At 33.8% G+C, this 23183-nt stretch overlaps 2 protein-coding genes across 2 annotated transcripts in view; both read right to left on the reverse strand.

The window, feature by feature from the left end:
- Positions 1-6558, reverse strand: part of LOC108366272 (protein unc-119 homolog) — a 47876-nt gene extending 41318 nt beyond the window's left edge. The window contains exon 1 of the mRNA XM_017620610.1: positions 5940-6558. Coding sequence (XP_017476099.1) covers positions 5940-6340 — 401 coding nt within the window. The 5' untranslated portion in view covers positions 6341-6558. The remainder of the gene's footprint in view (positions 1-5939) is intronic.
- Positions 6559-19471: 12913 nt separating this feature from the next.
- Positions 19472-22763, reverse strand: LOC108366275 (uncharacterized). Its single transcript, XM_017620613.1, has 3 exons — positions 22319-22763; positions 20491-20957; positions 19472-20019 (listed from the first exon to the last, which is right to left on the reverse strand). The coding sequence occupies exons 1-3, from the start codon at positions 22351-22353 to the stop codon at positions 19472-19474; spliced, it is 1050 nt and encodes a 349-aa protein (XP_017476102.1). The 5' UTR covers positions 22354-22763.
- Between the last annotated feature and the right edge of the window lie 420 nt (positions 22764-23183).

Consider the following 23183-nt stretch of genomic DNA (forward strand, 5'->3'; position numbering starts at 1 on the left):
ATATTTATTTGTTTAAGGCAAAGTTCAGCCATTTCCTCCAGAAATACATTGTAACTATCTCTAGAAGAAACTGGTACAACATCGGTGTCAATGATGTTCCATGAAATGTGTGGCAGATTTAAATCGACCAAAACAATCATAGAATCGGAAATATAAAAAAATAAGAGCTTTTTTCCAGAGCTCAGTGATTTTCTATAGCATTACTTATTGAAAATGTTTGCGAATATACTTATATATGTATGTATATGTAAGTAAAAAAATTTTAGCTACCATTTTTAGCCACAACGACTTTTTTTAGCTCTTTTTTAGCCCTATTTTCAACGGAATTTGGCTACCGCTAAAAAGATTCGCGGCAACACTGGTGTTGAGCGTACTGCTCGCACGAGTAAGCTTTGCTGACCTCTGGTTTACGTGAGTGTTTGCAGTGTTAACATGTTCAAATGTTTCAAAGCATCACTTACAGGGCTGCCAACTTGGCTCAAACCGTGCCATTTTCGGCCCTATTTCACTTCAAATGGCACTTAATTTTTCAATTTGGGACAAAGTGCCAAAAAGCCACCTTTGAAAAATAGTAATATTTCAATACATTTCTGTGAAAACCTTTGCGTGTACTCCTTTTTTCAACTAAAATTTTCTAATTTCTATACTGTATACAACTGGTTTACCCGACTTTGGCATTAGACTTTTGTTTTAGGAATCAGTTTTTAATTTTAATGCTAAATCGGAAGAATTAAAAAGGATTACACCTTTTTTGGCACTTTTATTTTTCTATTTGACACATTGTGGCACTTTTTTATCCTCAATATTGCACTTCTTAGCTAAGTATAGTTGGCAGCCCTGATCACTTATGTTCGCTGAGTATTGCAATTAACACAGTTCGTCATGATGTAAACAAGTGCGTATACATATGTATGTAGCGAAATATATTAGGAACTTTTACCAGAATAGGCAAAAACAGGAGCGAATAAAAAACGCGTCCGCACCCGAAGAGGAATCAATAATTCTTAACAAAAGTGCCCAAAACTTAACAGTTTAGACATATTAAACAGAGTTGAAGCTAATTTCCGGTATTTCCTTACCAGCGCCTGAAACTATACTTATTATTTACTAGCGCCGGCTCAAATTACGCTCTGTTAGCCATAACTTTTACTGTGTTTTGACCGCCTTTGTATCAAGACTCCTGGACCATGTAGGGAATTAATTTATATTTTAAATTGCATTATCATCGTGATTGGAACTATGCTAAAAATTGCAAGCTTCTAGCTTGTCGGGAAGTTAGTTTAAAATCTATTGGAAATTTCCGCGGTGTGAGACCATGTTCAAACAGGTACCTTTTCACCAATTTAAGCCATAATTGTTACCCAATTTATCATACAGAAATTCAAATTATTAATTGCCAATTATTTATTAATTGGCAATTAATTTGTGCCAGATTCTCTATGCAACCTTACTAGGTATGTTTAATTTTGACTTGGAGGTATGTTTATTGAACAAAGAGTAATCAGCTGTTTGTTTCTGTCCCTCTTTTACAGGTGATATTCCATAAGGGATGGAAAATTTAATTATAAAATTGTACCTAATTTACGGAAAGCTTTATCTAAAAGTAGATAGATGTACCTAAAAAGTAAATATGTATATATTTTTATCGATACCACATCAACTTCTGTACTCACATTTAACAAATTTTAGCTATGAAAATAATCTCTTCGAGTAGCGCGAGACAAAACTATGTTGTAGAAAAGGTGAACTACTTCCTCCCAGTTCTCCGATCTGACGTTTAAAAATAAATACTTTCTGTCTATCTGGCTAAATCAACTACAGTTGCGTTACTTTGACCACCTTTTTATATCATTTGTATGCCCCTTCACAAAGGAGGGAAGGTATTGGACCAGTTGCCCGCAACAGAAAATGCATTGAGATGTCAATAAAAATAAGAACTGATTTCCTGAGAAGTTATTTGGCTACGCTCCAAATGTACGTAAAATTGTGTGTTTGTACCGAATGCACTTTCAAACTAAATAAAGGTGCGATTGTACCAACTTTTCCATCACTGTAGGTAATCCAGAAGCTGATTTCGTGTCGCTAAAGGCCGGTCCACATAGAACTTTGGCGTTGGCTTCGGCGTTGGCGTTGGTTTGACAGAACGCACGTTAAATGTATGCTTGCTACAATGAACGCTTGGCAGCGAATGCTTGGACCACTAAATTAAAATACTAACGACATAAATTAATATTTAATATCAATAATTGCATTAAAAATGATATTTCTTGCCCGCACTTGATTAAAAAGGAAAAATATTTCACATAATTTTATTTATTTGCAACAGCTGACGAGCGACGCACGCGAAAAGTTGAGAGTTGGCCATCTTTTTGCTTTGTGTTGGCGTGAGCGTTGTCGAATTTTGGATATGTGGACGGCTGCATTTGAATTCATGTATTCATAGTCAGCTGTTGAAGCGACGCCAACGCCAACGCAACGCCAACCCTTCGCCGGTTAAAAACGTAGTTGCGTAGTACCATGACTGAAGAAAGAGTGATAGGTCTAGTAAGGGATAATAGAAAGATTCGCAAGAGAAAGCGCAAAATTGAGTTTGCAATTTAAATTATTATAATCAAAGTTCTGAATAAGTTGTTAAGTTACTTAATTACATCTTCATTTGACAAACATTGTTAGCAAGAAATAAGTTTTTATATATGTACATATATATTGCTTTAATAAACCCAACGTATAACTTTTTATCTTGTGTTGTTCATAAATACAATTTCAAATTCAATTATACACGAAAATTAACCATGAATTTCGGCATCATTTCACGAACTCGTGAAGTGCTAGTCCGGCAACGCTGCGTTTCACAAACAGCTCTAGTGGCATAACCATGATTAAAAACGCTGGAAAAGTTCGTGGATTTATTCAAATATTAGAAATTCAAATGCATTAAAACCAGTTTAAATATAACCTGAACCATTTCCTGGTACCAACGGCATTTGCACATTAAAAAATAGGGAGAAAATACTACAACCCTACTGTTTAGTTTCTCCTTAGTGCGCTACCACTGTTTCCAAACGCTTATTTTCATGAGTTCGCGAATTATGCATAAACGGAACCATTTTTGAATTCATTAAATGAAGAATTCATGAATTCTGCTGCATAAACGAAGTATTTGATTGGTCACTCCCGGTGAATCAAGTTAGATACCTGTAATTTAACGTTATTTGACAAGTTGATCCTATTGATTTTGAGTGAATTAGCTTGAGTTGTTACTAATTTAACGCAGTTTTCGTATTTCTATAAATTACGATTTCAAAATTTTCAACGGGTTTCTTAGTGAGACCCTAAGCAATGTTCGCACCAAGTTTGGTGGGGATTGGTAAAGGCACTACTGAGATACAGAATTTCATCATAAGCTGGCGATTACACGCCCATTTTCCAGAAATTTCATGACTGTCTCATTTTATACCAAAATTTTATTTCTCAATAATTTGAAATTACCGGAAATGGAAGGTGGGCTTGGTTATTTTCCGTTTTCAATACTAACCTACCTTGGATAAAGATGACCCTACTTACCAAAATTCGTTGACATATCTCAATACTTTCTCGAGTTATCGTGTAAACAGACGGACAGACAGACATACATACATGGCTTAATCGACTTCTCTTCTCATTCTGAGAAATTTATGGCCTTATTCATAAAAAATAAAGTAGGTTAAAGAGCTTTATAAAATGACGTTTTCATACATTTTTCAGTTTATAAACCTTTTTTAAAGCTACTTTATTTTTTATGAATAAGGCCATTAGTATGTAGGTGTCTATATCTATCCCGATTCGTTTTGGCGAACAAAGTTATAATACTCTTGTGCACAAGTGGGCTCGTGTATAAAAATGGAAATTTAAAGCCATTCACACAAAGACATATCCAGACAATGGGCAGTGTGAATGAAAACTAAGCAATTACTTTTTCTTAAAATGTCAGACCTTTTATTCAAACAAATTTAAGTAAAAGGTCTGAAATTTGAAGAAAAAGGAATGGCTTAGTTTTTATTCATGCGGTCCAATAGTTGTTATCTTTTTCTTTATCGAGAAAAAAATAAAGAAAAAATCGGTTTGTAATTTAATTCATGTGCCACCGGCAACTTTCCTGTGGGGAAAATCTCTAGTTCTGAACTGGTGTGCTTCTATTACATTTAGACCCAATACTGGTTCGCGATAAATATCTTTTGCATGCAAAGAACTGGCGAATTTAACATGGCGATGTCGTAGGGAGTGTCAATTTACCGATAAGGTAGTTCAAATAAGCGGGGAAATCAATTAACCGGGGGACAACTAAGCGGGAATACTGTGTATATATATGGGGCGGTACATACCAAAACGGACGGGGTTCACACTTCATGTGTTTGATTTGATTCAAATTTTTCAGGTTGATGCATAAACATAAATAATAAATAAATATGCAATTTGAGCTTGATTAATACATTTTTAAAAACTTTACATTAGAGATGGGCACGGGACTAAATATTATACCCGATCCCGCCCATCCCGAAATTGGATTTTTAAGTCCCGAACCCGCCCATCCCGACGTTTTTCAGAATTGTACCGCGGGTCCCGTGGGGCCCGATATCTATCTCTAAAGCAGGCTACAAACGGAAAACAAATTGAAACGATCGGCTGATATTTCAATGTGTGTAGCGTGGTTCACAAACCGATCGAAGGTTGACAAAAATGTTCATGTCTTTCAAATTAATTTTAAATAATAATGAAAGATCTGGCATCTTCCGATTATTTTGTTTTACTTTGCTGTTCGTTTTCGTCTCAATGAAATATTAAAAATGCATATTTCAAACGTCGTTTTGAATTATGATTTTGTGAATTTGCGGGGGTTTCGGGAAAGGATTTTGGTCCCGTCCCGCCCGCCATATTTTTACATATCTTCCCGATACCGCCCATACAGCCCAATTTTAAATCAGTACCGAGGGTCCCGCGGGTCCCGCTATCCCGCGCCCATCTCTACTTTACATCACAAAAACAAACACAAATCGATTTAATAGTTTTCCAAATATCTCGAGAACGGAGCGAGGAAAAAAAAAATCACACATCAAAATTCTCTATGAAAGGAGATATTTTTAAATTTTTCACATAGAAATTTTTTGATACAAAAAATTAGTTTTTGAAAATATGCCATCTCAAAAANTTACATCACAAAAACAAACACAAATCGATTTAATAGTTTTCCAAATATCTCGAGAACGGAGCGAGGAAAAAAAAAATCACACATCAAAATTCTCTATGAAAGGAGATATTTTTAAATTTTTCACATAGAAATTTTTTGATACAAAAAATTAGTTTTTGAAAATATGCCATCTCAAAAAGATTTAAAATATATCACAATGGTAGCTCTGAGTATTGCACCATATTTAAGTGCAGTATATGGGGTGCACTCTACAATAATTTGAGTTATGAATTTTTTTTACACCGAAGTTGAGTAAAATGAGTACATTACAAATTACACGTTTTTTAATTTTTTTTAGAAGTGTGCAGCTTTTTGAGTATACAGTCTTGTNGATTTTTTAATTTTTTTTAGAAGTGTGCAGCTTTTTGAGTATACAGTCTTGTAGCCCATTAAATTTTAGTACAATAAAGTGCAAGTTTTAAGCTATATACTAAAATTTAATGGGCTACAAGACTGCAAACTCATATGCGTGTACAACAAGAAAATAAAATTTTTATAAGATAACTTAATGGAGCATTCCTAAAGAACTATAATTTGTGTGCATAATCCATGTACATACGTAAGTACGGACTCATCTTAGTTTAACAATTTTAGGAGTAACAAAACACCACTTTTAATTTCCCGCCTAGCTGAATTTTTTGCATAAGTGTGCCGTGTATGAATCTATGTATGTGTGTATGTATGTAGGTACATACATATATACATATGGACTTACGTTGCTCCAACATTTTTCAGTCCGAGAAAAGCTGGAGTGAACTGATATCGTACATATCGACCAGCATTTGCATCTCCTGAATCTCTAATGGACATTCCCTCTGTTGCGTCTATCAATTTGTCTTCCGAACTAGGTGAAAATCGATCGCTTGGCTTTGCTATTTCAAACAAAATTGCACCCGAATCCAGGTCACGTATTTTAAAACGTGTAAAATCAATATCGTAAATGTTGTCATCAATAGAACATAAATATTCCTCTGTTATTTCGTTTAAATTAAGAACGTCATTTGGTGATATAAACTTTCCAGGCATTGAAGTTTTTGAACTTTTTTCTCTAGTATCTTTTCCATTGATGTCAGAATTTGTTTGCAAGGAATTAAGTTGTTTACCAACGACACTCATTTTACAAATATTATGAAGCCAGGCCTTTTGATATCTGAGAACTTTTTCTTTAACACAAGATTGAAAAGATTTTAAAATTTCGGTTTGGTCCAGTTCGATACTCAACGTAACACATAAATAATTGTGTTGGCCTATAGTTTATTACACAAATTTTAGATAACAGTAACAATTGATTTCACTTTCATTTCATATATCACACTTAAACATATGCATGCATCTTGCACAAACACACAGTTAAGTATAGCAGGATTATCGATAACAAAAAATGTGTTTGTTAATGAAGTCTGGACACTCCGAGCGCTCTGCTGATGTTGAGCATTACGAATTTCTACGAAAACAGTGTGATACCAAGGCGAATTTAATAATAACAAGGGGCGGGGAGAACATTGTGTCAAAATGATATGTTTGTTGATATTTTATGTTTTTGTACTCCTGCTACCAGTTGTATGAATTTCGCCTTGGTGTGATACATTCCTCCTCGTTTCAAGGTCAGTTTTTCAGTGCATGGCTGTGGTTTAAACCTAGTTTAAACGCTCGAGTTGGCTATGATTAACCAATCAAATGTCAGCCAGCTGTACAACAGAGGGCCATTTTCACATTCATTAGTTAACTACTATGCTAATCTTAAACCACCATTTTTCATTTCACAATAGCAGTTTGGGTAATGGTTGACTGCAATTAACTAATGTACATCCAACTGCCGTTTTTCTAGTATTTAACTAATGACTGAATGGCCCATAAGCGCAGTTTACACTTAAAAAAAAAAACATTGGTTAAACCAACTAACTTCCATAGTTGATTTGCTGTCAATGTAAATTGTTGTTGTAAAAAATTTTAGTTAACTGCTAACGTTGGTCAAATTTAAAATTTTTTATAGGTTGGGGTACATTTGGTAGAAATTGTTGTTGTCATCTGGACAATTTTTCCCTTATATTTGTTGTTTCTTTCTTACCAGTAAAGATAGTGAATTAACAATTCAATAATTGTTGCTTCCTACGCTTACTATTTCTTTTGTTAAATTAATCTATGGAAATTGTATTTCTTTTTTTAATATGTTGTTAGTGTGAATTAACTGATTTTAATTGGTTAGTTTTACAAATAAGTTGTTTCCCCAAAACAATCGTTAGATCAACTGTAAATGCTGGTCAAATGTACCACACCAAACGCGGTTAGAATATTCCTAATTGAAATTGTTGTTTTTTTTATAACATTTTCGAAAGGTTATTTCGACAATGGAAAATTGTTAAATATTTTTTACTTTGTACCATGACTATTACTACTGTTAAATTAACCAATAAATTGTACATGTTTTGAAAACAGTTTACTGCTTTACTCCGGAGTAAGATGGCAATACTTTTACTCCAATAGTTGGAAAAACAATGGCAATACTAACAGCCGATGCGAACTATAATCAGTTCGCTGAAAACTTTGAAGCCAGTTGTCCGTGAACAGTGTGTGCAAAATTTATAAAAATGGAAGAGCCATTTTTAGAGACAGAAAAGGACGGACTAGAAATTTTAATAGAAAGTTGGGGATTCAGCCATATCCTGCCAGATTTACAAGGTGAGTTTATTAAAAGGGATTTTCATAAATAAATGTGCAATATTCAGCAGAACTTCGATCAAGCACATATTCCGTTATTTGGCTTCGGTTGTGTTGTTGTTTTTATTGTGTGCCGGAGAAAAATAAGGAGTGCGTAAGTTATTGCGTGCATCGAATTGACACTAACGTTTGTATAAAAGAAATTATAAAAATATATTAAACAACATAAATTTTGCTTGATTTTGTAGATGAGTCTATTACGTTTAAACGGCTACAGTATTTGCAAGACGAGGACCTGACGTACTTGTTCCGATAACGTAAATTGGGAGAAAAAGTAGAGTTCCGTTATAAGCTTCAGCAATGGAAAATCGCAAATATGAGTGGAAACGTCAATTTTGAATTTCATTGTAAAAAAATTAATAACTTTTCATTTAAGGGATACTCTGATATTAAAACCTGCGATACAATTTCTGTTGATACCACTTTCCTTGAAGATATCGAAAATTCACACAACTTGAACACTAGTCAATCTACATGCACTTCTTCAAAAATTATTAAAGAGCCTATTGGTTACCGCGGTTGTATTGTAAGTACTGGAATACAGTGAGCTACACTCAAAATTTCAACCTAAGTTATTAAAAAAATTAATTTACAATAACGTGACTCACAATTCAAAAAATACGCTGTCCTATTTTGAGTGTGGCTCATAAACTAATCAAACATATGAAGGTACGAGTACAAAACTTGTGATTTTTTATTTTGCTTTCAAAATTAAGAACTTTCAAACAGTGTTGGAGACTCATCCAAATGGATACTATGTTTATCGGATCTACAAAGAAACTGGAAAACTTAACGATGCCGCGCTGAAAATTCTCATAGATTCAGTAGTGACTTGGCACTTTAAATATAAAATCAAAGTAGGGAGAAAAGAATTTGAGCAGATATCTGTTCAAATTGAAGAGAAATTTAGCGACGATAAGGTTGGTTTGTTACTAAAAGTGCAATTTTGCATGCCTTAAATATTTTTAATTTGTAACTAAATTTTTCTCCCGTTTATTCTAACTTAATTGGAGCACGTCCTTCCGGAAGATTATATGACAAATATAATAGTGTAAAACGCTTAAAGAAAACAGGTGAAATTGTTGACGAGAAAAAGTATACTGAAGGAATCCTCACAACCCGACATTGATGTGAACTGTGCAGAAGAAAAAGGTAATATTGAAAACGATTTAATCTGTTTATGTCGCTTATTTTTACATATATTACTCATACAAAATTTTTTCGTATTGTTCAGAAATTGCAAGGGCTCACGAGTGGCTGAAAATTTTATGCGAGCCGTGGAACGACGTGCAGGAAAATTGGCGGAAGTGTTTCAAAAAACGAAGGCAAGAGATTTTATATACACAAGGCATAAGAAGCAATATCATTGACATCTTACAAAGTTGGAGACTCTTTTCCCATTCATTGGGCCATAATCTTGTAAGTTTAATTTCACCAATTACAAAAACTAAAAAATAACAACAAAATTTTAAGTTCAAATTGACTTTAGTTATTTGTACCCACATTCAACATCTGTACTCGATAAATGGGAGACCTTTAAACTCAAAATAATACCATTGCTAAGTGAGAAGTTGTCGGACCCGGCGCACTTGCAGCAACTGGAAAAAATAAGATCAGAAGATAAAGGTTTGCCAGCTTATTTAATAAAGGGTTGCACTTTATTTATAAATTTTTGTTAAACATGTAGGATCGGACCAACTCATAGCGCTACTACTACATGTTTTGCCAACTATAAAACGAAAAGCGAATAGCGTAAAAAAGATTTGCAGGTCTACTGTCAAAGAATCGCAGATATCATTTCTCCTTCATGTAATTACGGCCAACGATGTTGAAAACAGTTTAGAAAAGCTGAAGAGTTCTCTTTACGACCGCGGTGAGACCTTACAACCAATTGTAATTGCAGTTGGTTATAATTTAAGTGACTCAAAATTTTATGTTTATTTCGATGAAATCAAATATGAGATGCCTTGTTGTTTAAGCGCCTTTCATACCTGTTTTAAAGTGTTTCATGTATTGAATTTAAAATACCCTGGCGATAGCTTAGAGTATTGGATGTTCGTTCAAAAATATTTTTATTGTGTACATTTAAAAGACGACAAGCCATCTCCTAACGTACTATGTTTAATTAACAACCTAAAATAATAGGTTTTTAAGCCTTAATTATTATATTATTTCAATATGGGTTCGTGCTTTTGTGAAAACAAATTTTTCAAAATGTAGATTTTCTAGCAATTCACTTTAAAATTTTGCATAATTTAACATCTTCAAGCACATTCTTTTGCGTTCACTGTAGTCACCATTTCCAGGGGCTGAAGCCCTTTAAAAACCATTTTAAAAACGCTAAGTCATGTATTTCGTTTTCAATGAATTCATTAAATAACGACAGCAAAACTAATTCCACTTAAGATGAAAGCCAAATAGAAAGTTACAATGAGTTAGCATTTTCAAACGATTTTTTTGAAACAATTGTTCTTAAGTTTCTAACTAATTTGCACGACAAATCAAATTTTACCAGAAAAGATCTAGATGTACTTGTGAATGATTTAACGCAACTATTATTTTTACCGCTAGCGACCTTTGTGGAGAAAGATTTATTGAAGAACGAACAGGAAATAAATATGCAGAATATAAGGAGTCTCATTTTATTTTTCAAAGATCCATTTTATAAAATTAAAACTTTTCATAAATTTGTAAAAGTTCTTAAAGAACAGGATGCATGGGAAGATGCTAAAGAATTCGAAATCGATAATAGGGTACTACCCGTAATTTTAAATAATGAAATAATTTTTACAGAAAAACAAAGCAAAGGTACTCTCATGCCAATAAAATTTCAGATAAAAAGATTTTTCGAACTACCTAACGTTTTAAAAGATACTTTATGTAATACTTATGAAAGTGAGGGAAAATTGAAAAACATTGTGAATGGAGCATTATGGAAGAAAAAATTAAAGCTTTTCTTAATGAAAAAGCTATTCCATTTACTATTTATTTTGATGATTTTGAAATAAATAATCCTTTAGGGTCCCATAAAGGAGATCAATCCGTTGCTGCTTTCTATTATACTTTCCTTTCAATACCTGATCACCATCTTTCTTCTTTGGAAAATATATTTCCAGCTTTTTTTTTCAAAAGTAAATATAAAACGTACGGAAATGAAGCCTCTCTAAAATTGTTAGTGGAAGAAATAAAAGATCTTGAAGAAAGTGGTATAAGTATTCAAATAGATGGTGTAGAAAAACGATACTTCTTTGTATTAGCTCTTATAACCTACACTGAGAAAAGGGATTAGTTTCGACAACTAAAGATATTTAGTTCCCGAATTTTGACAATATTTGAGAACTGTGACCAAGGATTGGGAACTATTACCATGGGTTGGTAATTATAACTAAATATATTAAAGCTTCTAATATTCATCTAGGTTGTACCAAATCGTTAATTTAGTTGAAGGGTTTGGTAAATACTAATAAATATTTTTTTGAAGCATATTTCTACAAATTCCATTCAACTTAAAGTATGGTTCATAAAAGGATGCCATTAAGCTCTGCTAATACAGATAAGCTTTCTTTCAACACATGGTTTAGTCATAGTTACCAAATCTTAGTTGAGGCAACCACAATTTGGTTTGAGAGCGGAACATATTCATGCTTGTGAGCCACCCCTAAATAATGCTCAGCGCTCTCTGAGCACATGTGTGTTTCACATACGAAGAGCGCCAGCTAAGCAATGCACACAGTCCCGCTTATTGAATCGTTTGACTGCGCTAGAATGCCGACCATTGCATAAAAACGATTCAATGAATGAGACTGTGTGCGTGGAAATCATTGCTCCGCTACCGCTGTTCGTATACGGGTGAAACACGCGTGTGGTTATAGAGCGCTCAGTAAGCTATGGCATATCGATCACTGTACTGGGTAGAGAAAGAAAAGTGTGTGCTATGACATGCCCAGGCTTGTTTGTCTCAGTTTCAGTTTTGCCATCGCCGCGACTTGTTTCGGTGCGGGTGTAGTTATTTAAAAATATAAAGTTTGATGCCAACCGGGGTTTTTCAGTGGATATATAATCCATGTGAATTATAATTTGAAAGTATCTATTTAGCCAAGGAAAAAGCAAAGCAGTATACTTAAACCAGCACTTCCAGCAGATATTGACCTGGGTTTGCGCACGACTATTCCTGTTTCATCGTTTCTTTTTAGGAAATTCTTACCACCATATATATATGTATTATTTACTCTAGTAACTATTTATGTAAATATGTATGTATTTTTTATGCTTAATATATGCAAATAAAAGAAGTAAACACAGAAACCATCGAGTAAATTTTTATTTGGGTCAAACTGAAACTTTTTCCAATAATAAACGGTTAGCTGATTCAAGTCTACAGCAAGTTCACAAAATTAATTGAAAACTTGTATCAACCAAAGCATTGTTTATATTTGCTCAACAATGATTTTATTCAACTAACAGTATTGTCCACTCAAGGTAGTCGTTTTGTAATTATTAACAAATATACATTTGTCCCAACTAGAAGTCTCAAGTAAATTGCAGACTTTCGTGAACTAGATATTTATTTCGCCATATCCAACTATGCCACTTGGTCACTATAACCAAATCTTGGTTATTATAACTAAACCTTTTTCTGAGTGTAGGGCTGAATAGTGTTCTCGGCTTTTCAAAAAATTTTTCCTCGAATTTTTTTTGTAGGCGTTGCTTATGTAGCAAGGAAGAATGCTCCCACATGTTACGTGAAATAGATGATAAACTACGAACAGAATTAAACTATACGCAGGGAATTCATTTAAATGAAATACACGAAAGCGAATTAAATTATCAGGTTTATCAGAAAACTCTATCTTTAATTCCATAAGTTCATTCCACGTGGTTAAAAATCTGTATGGAGACATCATGCATGATGTTTTTGAGGGAGTTTGCCACTATGATGTCTCAAAGGTTTTGCTCCATTTTATTGAGACAGAGAAATGCTTAGATATAAATACTTTAAATGCAAGAAAAGGTCTATTTCAGTATGGTGAAACCGAAATTGGCAATGCACCCCCCTATAAACATTTCTCACTTAAAGAAAAGTAAATTAAGTATGTCTGCCCGCGAAATGTGGACCTTTTGCCATTATCTTCCACTAATGATAGATTTAATTTCGATAGAAAACAAGCATTGGAAATTGTTGTGTCTATTAATTCAAGTAATAGATTTAGTGCTCAGGACAGAATTTGATGAAAATCTTTTAAACGAAATGCAGGAAAAAATCGAAAAACACCATAAGCTTTATGTCGAACTTTTCGGAACTACACTAAAACCAAAATTTCATTTTCTGATTCACTATCCCACGTTCATAAAAAATGTTGGACCATTAAAGAATCTCTGGTGCTTTAAATTTGAATCTAAACATAGAGAATTGAAAATATACATGAATTCAATAACGTCAAGAAAAATACGACTATTTCAATTGCAACTAAATGTCTGCTTAAATAATACCTATAATTTCACGGATAAGATTACTATAAAAAAGACTTTATATAAAGTGGGTTATTTTTTACTTTCAAAGGCTTTAAGTATTTTTGAGATAAAGGACATAAGTTTACTTGAAAACTCCGAAGTAAGGCTTGTTTGCAACAAATATAAAACTGAGCAATTTTCGGAACATTTTCAATCATATTTGGTATCACTGGAAGAAAACAATATTTATGTCTTAGCCCAACCTGAATTTTACAAACCACCCTTACACACAAATCTTTCTCCAAATGGAAATTTGTATATAAGACCAAAATTTTATTAAAAATATATACACACGGACAACTTCATTACCAAAAAAATCATGCTTAGGTTAAGAAAAACTATAAACATATGTACATATGTATATCTATATGGAAAAACAAACTCAAAATGCTTTAACATTGTACCTTTTTGTGCATTATTCGTTTTTAACATGTTATTTTATGTGTTTATTTCTTAAAAAAATAAATTTTTTCGAATAAAACATCTTTAATAATGTATTTATTTTTCAGAATAGCAATATTTAGGAAACATGGCAACATTGCATTTAAAATCAACCACCAATGCAGCAGGAAAATACTGAAAAAATAGTAATGCTACCGCAAAATTTGTAGAATTTACTATTTTCGCTGTAAAGGTACCATAAAAATTGTATTGTAACAATGTTTGCGGTTTGGTACCACAATTTTAGTTACAATACAATTTTTGTGGTAGCTTAACAACGAAAATAGTAAATTCTACTAATTTTACGGTAATATATATTACTATTTCTACAGTATTTTTTACTGCTTTTGTGGTTGATTGGGCATTACTATTAATATTAGTAAATTTTACAATTTTTGGGGGTTGGAGCCATTCAAACCTACTTTTACGATTAGATCAACCAACTAACCGTGGTTAAAAATTTACAATTTTTTTGGTAAAATTAAAAATTTTTAACTGCATCTTCAGTAATTTTTTTTTTAACTATTTTTTATTGGTTATTTTTACCATATTGGAGCCATACTAACCTACGTTTTCGTTTAGTTTAACCCACAAATTTTTTTGGGTGTACGTGATCTAAGTTTAAACTAGCAGAGAGAAACTGGCCCTTAAAGTTCTCGTAAAGGATGAGAATTAGGGATTGGCACGGGTACGGGCTAGAAAATTTGAGCTCAGCACGAGATCGCACAGTAAATTTCCAACAAAGCACACAAAATCTCGATGGATTATATTGACTTTTTTGTCCAGGAAAGTACAAAATAGATGTTGAAATTTATATATTTTAGCAACCACTTCGCATCCTGAATTTGGTAATTTATACTCTCGCAAACGGGCAAATTATTTTAAAACTATGCAAGTTTAATACATTTTTCTAATAATCTTATCTATCGTTATGTAAAATTACGGAGCTTTTACGATTTTTGCGAGTTATAGATTGGCCGCCATTTTGAAATCAAGAGTGGTAAACTTTTTGCCTACAGTTTAACCCACCAACTCTCACCGAAAATAACGAAAACCATTGAGAATTGTGCCGCAACATATATAGTTTATTTTACCTTAGCCCAAAGGGGATACATGACCTGAAGGAATTTCAGGACTACTAGTCGGTAAAACCCCACAAAATCTTGGGCATATCTCAAACACGATGGCTTTCATTAGAAAGCGTTGTGTTAAGAATTAGAGTCCGACCGATTCCAATTCTTTTTTCAGGTACCGATGCCGATGCCGATTAATCGGCTTATGGGGAAAGAATCGGCCGATGCCGATGCCGATCAGCGTTGCCGTTCAGGTCCAATTGGACCAAAATTGGTAGCTTCAGTTTCCTTTGGTAGTTTGGTTGGTTTGATGAAGCTTTTGGTAGGCAAAAATGTTTTGAAAATGCTTTCCTTCTGCACTTGACAGATGCTTTTTCATAGTTCGAAAAAATAAATAAATTAAGGAAGTACCTGACGCCATCGAACACGCCACCTTCTGAAAGCTAACAAATACAAGAACGCTATTCTGCACGCTCAGCCACTGCCGCTTGAAAAACAAAAATACAGGTATTGCTTTCAAATAACGTCCTCATTTTCGAACGTTTTCCAGATACAAAAATGAACGAAAACTGTAGTCGTTTTCAATGCGTTTCTAAATACAAAAAATTGTCAGTGAAATTTACGTTTCTCTGCTGACTGGGTTACTGCGTTTTCACGTTAAAAAATTGCTTTAAATTTTGTTCACACGTAAGAGTTGTCACAAGTATGAGTTTTCTCCCTTTTCAAAGACATGATTGATCAGCTGTTGAAATTTAACGATAAATTGCCTATCTTAGGAGAAAGATTTTAATTTTTACTGCTAATTTGTGTAGCTAAAAAATCCGTGAATTCAAGAAATTTCGTTTTAATGATCGGAAAATTTTTTGGTAGTTTGGATATTCTCAAGTGGCAACACTGATGCCGATGCCGATTCCATAAAAAATTACAAATAAATGTATTAATTCATAAAATCAGTTCATTTCACGGAGTTAAAAAAAAAACAAAAGAAAAGAAATAATTGGATTAATTGGCTTGTTATGCAACATTACATACATACATATATATGTGTAAAAATATATGTACATATATCACATTTATGTACATTACATAAAACACTTTTTTATATGGTGCTAAGCAAAAAATATTTAGGAACATAAAATTTCATTTCGTTTTGTACTAAAATACACTCTTTTGCACTCAATGCATAAGAACTTATATGCTACGTATGTATGTACATACATATAGTGATCCACAAAATAAAAGAATTGCGATATTTTGACCGATTTTGTCTTTTTTATTTAATGTTTATTATTTTATTTTATAAAAGTCTAGCTGCTATACAACAAACACCATATAAATTCAGATTTCAAACTTTGTACAAAAATTAGAAAAATTCTGCTTATTTTCACCAAAATTTCAAATTTTTTAATCAGAATTTTGGTATGTAGTATCGCTAGAGATCTTTTCCGATTGACTTCCTTTCAATCCATAATGATTTTTCATTTTCATTTCATTTAACAACCCATACTCTACATACTCAGACCCAATTGTGTAACATTCAAAGTTAATTTCATACAAGTGTTGAATACAATGCTGTAGACTAAATACAAGATGATGACAGCTCGGCCTCTCCTGANTCGGCATCGGCCGATGCCGATGCTCAATTTCGTCCCGATACTAGCCGATGCCGATGCCGATGGCGATTAATCGGTCGGACTCTATTAAGAATAGTTGAGCAATGGGATGCTTTGAAACTTTATTTTTATTCCTGCTTTTATTAAGTAAACGGTATGCGATCTGCAAACCTGGCAGAAGGAATGTGTTTCCGATTGTTGGTGTTCTGCATTCCGACAATCGGATATTATTTCCGATTCCGCCTTGTTGATGTTCTGCATTCCGAATATCGGAATTTTTTTATCGGAAATATTTCGATCAAGTAAAAGCCAGTGGAATAGAAAAGAAACAAAACAAAAACAAAAATGTAAATGTAAATGATCAAAGCAACATTTAAAACTTTAGCGAACAACGAAAGATGTGAGTAAACGAATTAAAATTGGTAATAGTTATAATGAAAAAAAGAATAAAAATAAAAATAAATTAAACTGCGACAGCTTGAGTTGGAGCTAGAGCGTTTCGAATTTGAAAATAGTAAAAGTCTTAAAATGTTATTTTTTTGCGTAAATTGTTTATTGATTAATTACAAAACTCGTTTTAATTAAATATGGATAATTTTATTCGCAATTTCGTTTCGAATTATTTGTGCTTCACTTTTCAAATAAATTTTTGTTGGTGCAAATTTATGTACTTCACTATGTACATACACTTAGGTCTCTTTTTATGCGGTTTTTTATGCGGATTTGAATTTATGCGGTTTTTGAAACCATTTTTTCGCTCCAACGATTTTGCTTTTTTGAGAGTTTTTATTACTTTCTCCAGTGTGTAAGAGACAATGTTTCTGATAAATAATTTGTCATTGTATTCTTACATAATTCATGTATTTATTACAGGGATGATAAATGAATTTTTTGAAATTGTACCAAACGTCAGAAAAAAATTTACCAAATCAAATAAAAATGTACCAACAAGAAATCTTAAACGCTTTCACAAAAACAATGGATGTGTAGAACAAATATACATTTAGTTTGAATAAACATCGAGTAAAAATATTAGGGACGTGAACCGGATGAAAAATTTGGTCGGTTCGGTTCAGCGGTTCGAACCGTTTTTGCACTTTTGGATTGGTTCGACAAAGCGGTTTTTTTAGTCTTTGAACCGGGGTTTTGGTTCGCTGTAAAGTGTCAAGTGCAACAACGCGCAAGGTTAAATTTCATGTGTATGTTAAATGAGATGAGTTGACTTTACATTTGATATTGCCACATGGTAAACAAACATGGTATGTATTACCATATTTAACGAAAAGAAACAAAAGCGTGTAAATTTATCTATTGAAAATTGGTTTAAACGAACCTTTAAACCTTTATGAAAAGTGGTTCGGTTTTCGGTTCGGATCAAACATTTGTGGAAAATTTCGGTTCGGTTAATGGTTCAGTTAATTAATAGAAAAAATCGGTTTTCCGGTTCAAAACCGGTTCACGTCCCTGAAAAATATACATATATGCTCGCTGCACTCTATCTGTGTTCACTCATGTTTTTTTTTTTAAATATTCACAATGTTTTGCAAGCTATAATTTGTTTGTTATTTTTGTACAAAAATATGGTTCATGCTTTAAACAAAACCATATAAATCAAGGTTTCAAACTGTATACAATATTAAGGANAAAATATACATATATGCTCGCTGCACTCTATCTGTGTTCACTCATGTTTTTTTTTTTTAAATATTCACAATGTTTTGCAAGCTATAATTTGTTTGTTATTTTTGTACAAAAATATGGTTCATGCTTTAAACAAAACCATATAAATCAAGGTTTCAAACTGTATACAATATTAAGGAAAATTTAATGAATTTTCATCAAAATTGTATGCTTTTTACTCAGATTTTTTACGAAAATTTCTGGTATGCAGTTTTATAGCCCATTTTAGTATAACAATGTACAAATTTGAAGTAGCTGAGAAATCGCGTTGACTTTTAATAATTTTTTTGCTGACGGCTCTAGGCATTTTTCTCCATACAAGGTATGAGTGAATGTTTTGTTATATGGAAGAAAATACATAGAGGCGTCAGCATAAAAAAATTGGTTTTTATGTATCTTTATATCATGATAAAAACTTTGAGAAGATCCTTTGCTTTTATTAAATAACCGAGGGTTTTTACTTGTAATCTATTTCTACGTTTGGTTTTTATCAGAATCTGAAGATAAAATAACACGTTCAACATTTGCGAACGAATGTGGAATAGACAATATACCTTAAACTATTTTAAAAAGGTTGGCAAATCTCGGGACGTTCAGTTCGTTTTTAATTAATTTAATTTGTTCCCAAAACTCGCATATATTTAATTTTTTTAAGTTCTTGTGCTCTGGTAGAAAAGGTGTGAGGTAGAAAAAGACAAAACCATTTCTATAAGAAATCGGAATTGCCAACTGACGTTGATAGGTAGATTTCGCTATCGTTCACTTATCCGCGACTTATACTTATCAGGATGTCCGTTTAAAATAAATACACAACCGACTAGTTTTTAAGTTAAGATGAAAAAGGACTTATATTGAAAAAAATGTGCGGAATTACAATTAGAATGGAAATTGTCTTGTCGCGTGCTCGTTCAATTTTTTCAGGTAGCGTACGTATTTAAAAGTCGATAAAGTAGTGGTTGGTCAGAGTCGCATTTTATTGACATAGTTGCATTTGTTAGGCTTGACAACACGGCTCTTCCTGGCCTGAATCGTCCTCGATTTCGTCGTCAGATTCGAGTTCAGGGCTATTACTGCACCAAGGCTTCATTTTGTCGGAGGCGTATACGGAACAAAATTTCGTGTTGGTTACTTGGTACCCTCGGATGTCTTCCTACAAGTAGCGATCATTACCCAGAACCTTACGGACGATATATGGCCCGCGATATTTAGGCTCAAGCTTTCTGGATTCGCCCGTAGAAGCTGGTTCGTTTTCGATCACAACGAGATCTTCTTCCGCGTATATTTTCTTTATGACGTTGGTCGAAGCGTTGTTTCCACTTTTCGCGCTCAGTGGAAATGTTTACTGCTGCTTGAATTCGTTTTTCTGCAGCAGTAGCTCTAGATTGTTCTTCGTTGACATCTTCGTGTATAGCAGCAAGCATTTGATTCGTGACAACGTCACGAAGTTGAAAATCGAAGACAAGTTCGTTTGGACTGAAACCTGTCGTGGCGTTTTTACGTGAATTTACTGACCATTGCAGATTTCGTAGCATGACATCCCAATCCTTCGGGTTCTCTTTAGTTGTTCGTAAAAATTTTTCAATTCTTTGGTTTGCGCGCTCAGCTTGCCCATTTGCACGGGGAGTGAGAACGGCAACTTTAGTATGTTGAATGTTGTATGCGTTGCAAAAATCTTCAAACGCCTTCGATGTAAAAGACGTTCCTCTATCGGTTACGACTTGTGACGGAAGGCCAAAATACGAAGACATTTCATTTAGAGCTTTAAGAACATGTAGAGTTTTAGTATCGCGAACAGGTTTAACGACAAGAAATTTACTGAATGCGTCGGAAATAGTAAGTACGTAACAATTTCCTCTTTTGCTACGGACAAAGGGACCTAAGTGGGCCAAATGGATGCGATGGAACGGAATCGGCTTAATCGTGTCAATGTGGAGGCTGCCTTCGCTTTTACCAGAACGCTGTGTTTGGTAGCAACATTTTACGCAAGAAGCTACATATATAGCCTTTTACGTATCTTCTCATATTCGGAAACCAATACGATTGCTTAATACGTTCGAGCGTTTTTTCCAGCACGGTATTTCCTACCTGGTCATGGCAAAACTGAACATGCGCCAGCGTACACCTTTGGGTACTACAAATTTTATACCGTTAGGTTGTTTGCGGTATAAGCGATGATTATGTAATTTATACTCAGCTTTTACGGAATTTTCATTGGGTGATTTTACTGTACCTCCGAGAATGTATATTCGGCTCAAAGCATCTACGAGTTGTAATCGGCTACCTGAACGATGTATGCACTCAAAATCGTACTCAAGTAACTTAAGCCACCGACGTGCGATTTTGGTCTTAAGCTCTTTATGATCTTTCACGTGTGCGACCGCGGAACAGTCAGTAACAAGGCGAAACTGCTTTCCTATTAGGTAGACGCGAAAACGTTCCAGAGTTTCCACTACAGCGAGGACTTCAAGCTCGTAACTGTGATATCGGTTTTCTGTGACAGTGTAATGGCGACTATAATAGCACACGGGTCGCCAATCACTGCCATCGACGGATTGCAGAAGTAGACCTGCAAGGCCAACGCTACTTGCTACAATATGGACTTCATACTCAGCGTTGAAATCATACAGGACGAAGACTGGTTCATTCGTTAGGACATTGATAAGGGTATCAAATAAACGCTGCTGCTCCGGCCCCCAAATAAACATAAACTTCAGGGAAAAACAAAAACTCACCTGCACTGCAGCCACGGCGCCCAGAATTTATGGCTTACCTAAAACACACAAGCCTGGAGTTCCACTCCGTCCTATTGTCTCTTCTATTATGGTCCCCTGTTATAAACTGTCCAAATACACCAAGAAAATATAAAATTAACACCGAAAAAAACTTAATCCACAAAGTACTGACGATAAGCCACACACAGTTCCATGACGCCAATATAGAGAAAATAACCAACATCCTGAAAAGCAATAATTATCCTGTCAAATTAATACACGAACTCATAAATCAGGAAATAATAAAAAATAGCAACCACCATAACACACAATCGGACTCAGAAACAACAAAAAGCGCAAAGAAATTCTTCAGTGTTACATACATTCCCAATCTTACCGATAATTTTGATCATAACATAACTTGGATTTACACGGCTTTTGTTAAAGAATTAACTATATTCTTATAAAAAAATAACCAAAATTAAATAGCAACGAAAATAATACTTTAAAACTTGGAAAAAAGTGGTTCGGAATTTTTAAATAGCTCGATATTTGTACGAAAGTTTCTTGATTTTTTTTTAATAATGCACAAATTTGGAAACTCGGATTTACACGGGTTTTGTTAAAGAATTAACTATATTCTTATAAAAAAATAACCAAAATTAAATAGCAACGAAAATAATACTTTAAAACTTGGAAAAAAGTGGTTCGGAATTTTTAAATAGCTCGATATTTGTACGAAAGTTTCTTGATTTTTTTTTAATAATGCACAAATTTGGAAACTCGGATTTACACGGGTTTTGTTAAAGAATTAACTATATTTTTATAAAAAAAATAACCAAAATTAAATAGCAACGAAAATAATACTTTAAAACTTGGAAAAAAGTGGTTCGGCTATAATTTTTTCACCACTGTATGTATTTTTTAATATCTTCAATTGGACATGCACATTGTAAATAAAGGAAGTACATAACAAAACTAAAAAAATATGCCTTTTTTTGCCTTTTCCAAAGCCCAATTTGCCTTTTTTCAAGTTTTTAGTGCTTTAAAATCCTACATTTCTACATTTCGGAAGGGGGGGTCAGAACACCTACCACCCCTCTAAATACGGCCTTGTGTATACTTTTTTGTTTTTTCGGTTAATACTTAATGTGTGTGTTTTTTTGTATTTTTGTATATTTGTTGTAACAGATAAAATAAACACTACCCCTGAGGATGCTAAAAAAGTTTTAGCGAAACGTCGGGTGAAAAGTGGAATAAAGTAGTTTTATTCGCACCAAAACTGAAAAGATCAGACTAGCCTACAAACATAAAATAAAATAAATTTGAACTGATCGGACAAAAAAGATAAATTTGTCCTTATTCGCCTTGGTCAATAACATGGTAATGGGTTTCGATATATTGGAATAGGCCTTCACGAATTTTCTACAAAAAACCCGTGAGGCCTCAAAATCGTCTTACCTCGGTTACGTTGGTGAAAATTTTTAATCGCAGCCACCTTGTGCGACCCTGGTGACATACCGTGTTCGTTTATGCGGTGTCCGAGATAATCGATACTTGTTGCTAGGAACTTGCATTTATCAGGACGCAGTGTAAGCCCGGCTTCTCGTAGGAGTTTGAAGAAGCGTTCTAACCGCAAGAGTCCTTCACTGATTGTCTTACTTGGGATCAGAATATCATCCAAGTATACGAGCACTTCACCGGTTTGCATTTTCGACACGATTTTGTTCATAATCGACTGAAAAGTTGCCGGCGCGTTAACGAGACCGAAAGGCATGCGGTTAAATTCAAAATGTCCCTCTGAACGGCAACGATAATCTACACATAGTCGATGTTCTTTGTTCTTTTTCTCCACTAAAACCACGGGAGATTAATATGGTGACCCACTCGGACGGATTATGCCATTTTCTAGTAATTCGGCTATTATTTGCGATATTATCGGTCGCTTAGAAAAAGGAGTGCGATAATGTTTCAACTGAATAGGCGTATTATTTTTTTAAATAATTTTCATTTTTGAAATCCCGCACTTTCCGATATTTGCGATATTAATTGAAGAGCCCACTGTACTCCTTCAATATGTTGGCGAATTGTTGATTCTGATTTTCGTTCAAACCATTTGGAACGTTTATGCTACGAATTTGCGCGACACGGCACTCTTCGTTTTCTATTATTAGACGCGTACTGGCACTACAGAGTACATCCTTTCCGAGGA

The sequence above is a fragment of the Rhagoletis zephyria genome, unplaced genomic scaffold (assembly GCF_001687245.7).
Source record: "Rhagoletis zephyria isolate East Lansing unplaced genomic scaffold, Rhagoletis_zephyria_1.1 Rzeph_scaffold_02209, whole genome shotgun sequence".
NCBI lineage: Eukaryota > Metazoa > Arthropoda > Insecta > Diptera > Tephritidae > Rhagoletis > Rhagoletis zephyria.